We start from the raw sequence: 8,135 nt of genomic DNA, 5'->3' as shown, positions 1-8,135 counted from the left end.
TGTCAGGGACGCAGCTGCAGCGAGGAGTGCGATTGCTTTTTAATCTCGTGTGTTTTTATATCCCCGGGTGTCTCCCAGGCGGGGTGAGGGGTGTGCGGCTGTAGTGGCCGCGGTGAGACACCTGGGGATGCCTGAGGGCCTGGCAGCTCTCACTGAAGCCATTTCCTCGTTTGCAGCGCAAGAATGAGTCTGTTTGGATCAACGTCAGGGTTTGGTACCGGAGGTACCAGCATGTTTGGCAGCACGACTGCAGACAACCATAACCCGATGAAGGTAGGTGTATTGCCCCCGTGGGAAACGCTGTTCTGCTGCCTTTTAGCGTGTCACAGCAGCACACACTAACTCACCTATAGAAGTTATGGGAACTCTGTGTGTGCTTTTGATATGTGGCTAATTTTATTTTTCCTTTTCTCTTTATAGGACATTGAAGTGACGTCTCCACCTGATGACAGCATATCTTGTTTAGCATTTAGTCCTCCAACATTGCCGGGTAATTTCCTCATTGCAGGATCATGGGCAAATGATGTAAGTACTGACAGTCAGACCCACAGATGAATAAAGTGGGAGCATTGGTGCATAAACTGCAAAATATCATCCTAAAAATTTGTGCCAGAGCATATGAAAATATTCATCTTTGCAGAACTGCAAAATCTGTATTTGGTGCCAAGGCACCAAGTTTGACATAGCTGAGCTGCTTCAACTCAGAAATTCAGTTGTGGTTTTCAGAGAAGTGATTCCTCTGCGTGTGTGTTTTAAGTTTTGGCTTGAAATATGTAGTAATTTTTTTTTAGTCAATAGGTTTTTATTACTTTGCTTTTTCTTTTTCCTACTTGTTTGGTTTTTAGCTTCGTTTTCTTATACAGTTAGGCTAACATAGTTATGCTTTACCCAGTGAAAGAACCATGAACACGATGGTAAATCATCCAGTTTGACAGTATAGACTCAGAAAAATAAAGTTCCTAAAACCTTATTGAAGTTTGTTTGGATTGAAGGGTGAGATCCCAGCTGGCACTAACAGGGAGGGGAAGACAAACATGAGGGCATTTTTTAACTGATCTGTTTGGTCTGTTGGCCGGTAGCCTGCAGCAGGCAGCTTCTTCCTAACTGACAGTTAAGGATTGTCTAGGAGAGCCCTGGGAGGTGTTACATGATCATTAAGCACTCTTGAATTGGGGTTGAGTTGTGGCTATACAGAAAAAAGTAACTTAATAAATAACATAATCAGAGAAAATAAGTTTTCGCTAGTACTGAAAAAAGCTTAGTGATAATAGTTCTGTGTTTTATAGTATAGTGTTTATATATTTTGTTGAATGTTGGATAAACTAAGGCTAGGATCTTCAAGAAGAGAAATCTTTTTAAGTTCTTAGTGTTGATACGTTATGTCTGTATGTGCCTCTCCTGTTACAGGTTCGCTGCTGGGAAGTTCAAGATAATGGACAGACAATTCCGAAGGCTCAGCAAATGCACACAGGGCCTGTACTAGATGGCTGCTGGAGTGATGTATGTTCCTATTTAAAAATAAATAAACAATTTTTACCAAATCTCTCAATAAATTGGCACGTGGTTTCCAGACAGACACAGGTGCCTCATGTAGGTGCAGCCTATGATTATTGCATAGACATATGTTACTGTTAATATGTGCTAAGCATGTCCTAATAGAGTAGACTAATATAGGTTTATAAGGGTAAAAGTGATTTTAACAGTAAAAATGTATTTAAAGCTAGCTAATAGCTAGTACAGTTTTCTCTTTTGGTTTAAAAGAAAATTGAAAGGGCCTTGAATAGAGAACTTCTGAGTATAAAACAGTACTGTAGCTTAAGCTGAGTTTCCATTGTATGTTGTTCATATTTTGCAATAAATAATGTAGTTTTCTGTAGGATTTTGCCAGGCCCATAGAATTCTGCAGAAACATGTTTACATCAACAGTGCACGATTATTTGACTAGCAAAATGTTTAAGAGCAGTTATCAGTGCCAAGTGTTTGCATAATGTTTCAAAATACAGGGGAAGAAGAAGTGGTGGCAAAATTACCCGTGGGATTTTTTTTCTCCTTTTAAAAAAACTTTCTAACTAAACACTTGAGTATTTTTATTAAGTGTATTTGAGCAAATGACCTTTGTGTGTTCATACCTTTGTTACTAATAGATAGATACAAGGAAATGGTAATGGGCAAACATAGAGAAATGTCTGTTGTGATGGCATCCCTAAATGCACCCCCGTAACATACAGCTGTAAATAAATTCCCATTTTCATGTTTCTTCTTTGTCTTGCTGTCCCTGTGTATATGTTACATGAATGTTATGCTATTACTAGAAGAGAATTTCTAATAGATACTGCACAATAGAGCTGTTTAATCTCTTGGCCTTTTCTGTTTTTTGTTGTTTTGGGGTTTTTTTTAGGATGGAAGTAAAGTATTTACTGCTTCCTGTGATAAAACTGCCAAGATGTGGGATCTCAACAGTAATCAAGCTATTCAGATTGCACAGGTAAGTAAGCGAGCCCTCAACTATTAGGTGTGGATTTTTTCCTTTTCTATTTTTGTTAAAAGCTACCTTTATTAGCAAATTAAGCTGATGTTTAGTGCTTCTGAAGTAGATACTGCTGTATAAAGAAGAGGTTGTAGGGTGCTTTTTATATTTTTGAGATCTTGAAGTGCACATCAAGACCTGCAGTCAGAGTAATTTGAATAACCTGTGTAGTTGGTTCCTCTATCTTACTTGAAAGAGCTCTTTTCATTGCTGCAATGATCTCACTAAGTCACCCTGCTGCATTATAGGGGAAATAAAATTTTAAGAAATCATGGAATTCACTTTCACAAATACCAGCTTTCTGCTGCAGCAGTAACAGGGATTATAATTTACATTCTCAGTTTAGAAGTGAGTGTCTGTTCATAGAATATGTAGTTACGGTGACTACTATGAGGTACCAGTTATATATAATTTAAGAAGAGTTAGTCCTTTGAATTATTGCTTCTTTTATCTTATTTAAAGTGATAAAATTCAAATTCTCAGCCTTGATTTTAAAATCCTGTTAAAACATAGGCTTTTTTTCTGTAGCTGTTGTAAGAAGCAGCTAGGTTTTTTTATTTAATTATACTACATTATTTATTACAAAGTGTTGATTTTTAGCATGATGGATAATATCCTTTATAAATAAATAGAAAGCCTTCCTATTCATAATTTGTATTTCTGCTGTGACCATCTTCCTATATAGGTGACTTGATTGTAGTTCTTTGTGTCAGGAACCTTTTTTTTTTTTTCTGAAGTGGGTGATTTTCCAACACCAACAACACAATAAGGTCACGACCAACCTTTGTTCTGCAATACTAAAAATAATGAACCACTTTCCTTGAATGGATAAAATGTGTAAATACATATAAAAAATATGAGGGGCATAGAGAAGAAATGTGAACTGTTATCTTAGTAAATATATGCGTTTGTCCTTTTTTTATTTTTTTCTTCAGCATGATGCTCCTGTGAAGACTATCCATTGGATTAAAGCACCAAATTATAGCTGTGTGATGACAGGAAGCTGGGATAAAACTTTAAAGGTATGATTTTTACCTGAACAAATGGACACAAAGCGTGCTAGCAATCTGTATATGAAAATATTTTATTAAATACTAATGCAGAAAACTAATGGAATAGCCTCACTTCACAGAGAGTTGCAGTATTCTGACTGAAGACAAGAATGAAACAACTCGGTACCAGTTGCATTCCCTTTACTAAAGTAATTTAAATGGTGTATCCTCAACACCAAGCATAAGTTTGTTCATTTTTTCTGTTTCCATCAGTTCTGGGATACCCGTTCACCAACACCTATGATGACATTGCAGCTCCCTGAAAGATGTTACTGTGCAGATGTGGTAAGCCATGATTCATGTTAAACTGGTGTCAGCTAGATGACTGGGAGTGTGAGTAAATGGGCAGTCTTTGAGGCTTCTCTAGGTTAGCACTGAACACCTACTGTTAGTATTCAACCTCTGTGTGATTTTAGCTGTAAACCATAAATTGATCTTACTGATCAGGCCTCTGGAAAACAGGTATTTGCATCATACAAAACGTGCTTAGTGTCCTTCTAACATCCCAAAACCAAACCAGCATTAGGACTGACCTTATTTCTGGATGAGTTTCTATACTGCTACTGCAATTCACATTGGAAGGGTCAGCTAATAAGTAGATTTCTGATATGTTTCATTTCTCAATGGCAGGGAGGAACTGATTTGTTTTGCTTGAAAATATTTCTACAAATGAACTTTGTTCTTTCTCTTCTTCCCCTTGTCCCCCCTCCCTTACCCATCAAGAATAGTCTTAATTCCTTGAACTTCTTCAGGGTTTTCTGTAAAATAATAAATAGAATTCCCTGCCATGCTATTAACACAAGTGTCTCTCTTCCAACCTATATTCAGGTTCATCCTATGGCTGCTGTGGCCACTGCAGAAAGGGGTTTGATAGTTTATCAGTTAGAGAATCAGCCTTCTGAATTTAGAAGAATAGAATCTCCTCTTAAACACCAGGTAAATTATTGCATTTATTACAAGCATATTTATACAGATTGTTGAAATTCTGCCATTCTTGCCATTTTTTTTGTTAAAAACAAATGATATTTCAAAACCAAAGTACTTTATCTTGGTATGGTAGATGTCCTGGTTTGCCATTGATCTGTTGCTGATCTTCAGAAGGATTTAAAAATGTAAATACTGTCACCCAAACTCTCAATAGAATTTCACCTGTCTCTTGACGTTGCTTGTGGTTTTGCTTGCTTTGCTTTGATTATGTGATGTTTTGTGTCCCCATGGAAAACAGACAGCATTCAGAAAATCTGGCCCTCAAGCCTCTGTGTAAAAATCTTCTTGTTTTTCTCTCAAATTTAGCATCGCTGTGTTGCTATTTTTAAAGACAAAGTGAACAAACCTACTGGATTTGCCCTTGGAAGTATTGAAGGAAGAGTAGCTATTCATTATATCAACCCCCCAAATCCGTAAGTATCACTTAATAAAACATCTTTTCTTTATTGCTCGGTTTAGAGTGAGGAAAGTAAAAAGACTTTTTTTTTTTTTTTTTTTTTTCCCCAGTGCAAAAGATAATTTCACTTTTAAATGTCATCGCTCCAACGGAACAAACACATCAGCACCTCAGGATATCTATGCTGTAAGTATTCAGCTTACACCACTGGATTATTTATACAGGGCAGTATACACTCTTAATGTGAAACTGGCTATGAATAGTTTGTTCTCCTTAACTTTAGGCAAGATAAAAGGTCATCTTAGACATAGGTTTAAAGACCAGTCATAGTCATATATTAAGAGGAAAGACAAATTTTTGTACTTCCTTAAAGCAAGCACCAGATCAACCAGTGATTGAATCATATTGGTGGAGATGACACTTGTTAATTTTGCTGATATTGAAACAATGTTTAATGTATTTATGTAGTGGAATTATGCATGGAGTTTTTAGCTATTACAAAAAATACGATGCTTTTGTTGATGCTTTAGTGGGGTTTTAGTTTTGTTTTGTTCTTTTTTTTTTTTGTTCTTTTTTCTTCCCCCCTGAGAACATATCTCGAAACATAGGTTTGTTTGGGGTATTTTAAATATCTCATTAAAAAAAAAATCCTTGTATTTACTCCTCAGGATTCAGCACACATGTTGTGAGTGTTCCCATCACCTGTTCATGTGTGTGGTGTTTTACATAGTATTTTTTATGATTCTGCAGGTAAATGGGATAGCATTTCACCCTGTCCATGGTACTCTTGCAACAGTAGGATCCGATGGTAGATTCAGCTTTTGGGATAAAGATGCACGAACAAAGCTAAAAACATCAGAACAACTTGACCAGCCGATATCTGCGTGTTGTTTCAACCACAATGGCAATATATTTGCATATGCTTCCAGTTACGATTGGTCAAAGGTAAGAAATGAGGCTTTCACATGAGGCTTTCACTGTTTTTTAGAAATAGTAGCCAAGTCTTTCTAATTTAACAAGCATACAAGGAAACTTACAGTGGTCATTTCAGACACCTGATGAAATTTAACACTGAAGCAGTGCATTAGCTCATTAGCTTCAGTCGAATAAGATTGCTAAACAATTCTGTTTTGCAAATGTGGATGAACAAATATAAATTATGTGATTCAGAAGTTACTCTGTTTGCTCACACACGTTCTGCTGTGGGGAGTGTCATGGGGCAATGTGGCACCCTAACGGGTTCCCACAAATCTCTTTGAAAGGCACATCTCTGCTTCCTGTGCAGATTCTCTTTTCGAATGCCATGTATTACTAAATTTCCAGTAACACTCAGTGCAGCCTCCTGGTGGCAGCTGTTTATGTATTGCTCTTCCAAACTTGAGTCAACAATAAATATAGATGCAAGAGAATCACAACAGACCATAATATGTGGAAAATCCCTACTTAATAGTTTAAGAAGGGAGTTGCAGGGTTGAAGTGCAACTGGTTTTAATGTAATGACAACTGCCATTAAAAGCATTACTTTCCTGTTATAACTAGTGCTTTTAAATTTGAGGATAATATCCCTGGTGTTTTTGACTGAAATGAATGCAGAAATCACACAGATGAACTCGATTGCATGCCACAAAGAGGGCAAAGTTCTCATGTGGTGCATTGTATCTGATCTTCTGGATCTTGCCCAAAGTAAGATAACTTGATTAGATGCTAGGACAGATGAAGTCCTCTGTTCTAAATGCAATGGTAGGTACGTACTGAGGTATCTCTCAGATCTGTAAACCATTATTAAGGAGTAAACCCAGCAGGTACTAAGTACTAAATGTCCTTTCTAGAACCATTTCTGTCAGGTAGAGTTGGTAATTTGTAAGCTGTGCAATGGAGTTTAATAGCTTTATTAGTGTTTACTCTCCCTGATTTGAATACTTGTGTATTGACTTTGGTAATGTGTATGCAAATACTGTCAGTATGCAAAATAGTATATTTGCATCTGCAAACAGGGGAACAGATGTTTTTGCAGTTGCCTGTAGAACTTGGGCTTCACTTTGAAAAAAAATGTGACCATATTTCATTTAAAAGATAGAAAATAAAAAGTGAAACTGTGCAGCCATTAAATTTTAGCTTCTTCTCTACCTGGTGTGATATTTAAAAAAACCAACCATATTGCACTCTTACACTGCATTTGTAAGGTAGAGCTCAGAAATATGTGGTTATTTTTTTATGAAAAGTTTTTTATACCTTAAAATTTGATAAAAATCCCTTAAATTTTACTTATATACACAGTTCTTGTAATTACTTGTTATAATAAGATGTTTCTAATCCACTAATGTTGTCCAGTATCTGTGTACCTTGCAATCTACCCAAGACTTTAAGATTAAATCTTGATAAACCAAACTAATGCCATATTAATATTCTTACATTTTAAGGTAATGCTGATATTTCTTCTTTGAGGAGAGTAAATACAGGTTATTTTTCTTTTCAGGGTCATGAATTTTATAATCCACAAAAGAAAAACTACATTTTTCTGCGAAATGCAGCAGAAGAGTTAAAGCCTAGGAATAAGAAGTAGTGAGTATGAGTCTGGCTTGTGTTACTCTACTGTTTTCTGCCATTCCTGCCTCTGCTCCACTGCTCTTCTGACATTTGTGCCCTGTTGCACCATGATTCAGTCAACTTTGGATCGCTAACATTTAGCAGGAACTGTAAAAATTACATTAAATGTATTCTGACTTGCTAGAGAACATGTTTTCAAATGAGATATTCCAATGTGTATAAGAAAGAGAGGTTTAGTATTCATTTGACTTAACCACTGTCTGTTCCACAGCAATAATGAAATTGCAGCAAAATCTAAATCTGAGTTGGATATTCCTGCTTAAAAGTGCAGCCATTTGTATCTATGGATTTATTTTATTAGTACTACATTAAAATATGTTAATTATAATAGTTCTGGAGAAGTTGTATAAATACTGTATTTTTTGTAAGTACTTGAAGAATTGCAAGTAATTCTTCTCAAAGGAGGCTTGTTATTACTATTCAGGGGTTCTTTCATTACTTTCTGATTTTTAAAATGGAAATATTGTCTACTGTATGCCAGGAAGAAATGCCTTGCAAATTGTTTTCCTTCAGTTTTTGGATGAATTTGGTAGGTATCTAAGTGGCCAACAGCAGTGACAGAAAC

At 36.2% G+C, this 8,135-nt stretch overlaps 1 protein-coding gene across 1 annotated transcript; it reads left to right on the top strand.

Annotated features, from left to right (window-relative positions):
* Positions 1 to 173: 173 nt before the first annotated feature.
* On the top strand, positions 174 to 7,526 carry RAE1 (ribonucleic acid export 1). The gene is made up of 11 exons (XM_010163796.1): positions 174 to 273; positions 421 to 525; positions 1,408 to 1,500; positions 2,399 to 2,485; positions 3,463 to 3,549; positions 3,793 to 3,864; positions 4,408 to 4,515; positions 4,873 to 4,979; positions 5,074 to 5,149; positions 5,714 to 5,908; positions 7,440 to 7,526. The coding sequence occupies exons 1-11, from the start codon at positions 184 to 186 to the stop codon at positions 7,524 to 7,526; spliced, it is 1,107 nt and encodes a 368-aa protein (XP_010162098.1). The 5' UTR covers positions 174 to 183.
* Positions 7,527 to 8,135: the final 609 nt, after the last annotated feature.

Source organism: Antrostomus carolinensis, unplaced genomic scaffold (genome assembly GCF_000700745.2).
Source record: "Antrostomus carolinensis isolate BGI_N321 unplaced genomic scaffold, ASM70074v2 scaffold42142, whole genome shotgun sequence".
NCBI lineage: Eukaryota > Metazoa > Chordata > Aves > Caprimulgiformes > Caprimulgidae > Antrostomus > Antrostomus carolinensis.
This window is presented reverse-complemented; position numbering and strand designations above follow the sequence as displayed.

What these genes read in the sequence shown, in the direction of transcription:
- RAE1 (XM_010163796.1), top strand. Translation starts at nt 184, where the DNA reads ATGAGTCTGTTTGGATCAACGTCAGGGTTTGGTACCGGAGGTACCAGC. An exon ending in GCTGGGATAAAACTTTAAAG is followed by an intron (nt 3,550 to 3,792) that starts GTATGATTTTTA and finishes TGTTTCCATCAG; the next exon opens with TTCTGGGATACCCGTTCACC. An exon ending in CCAGTTACGATTGGTCAAAG is followed by an intron (nt 5,909 to 7,439) that starts GTAAGAAATGAG and finishes TTTTCTTTTCAG; the next exon opens with GGTCATGAATTTTATAATCC.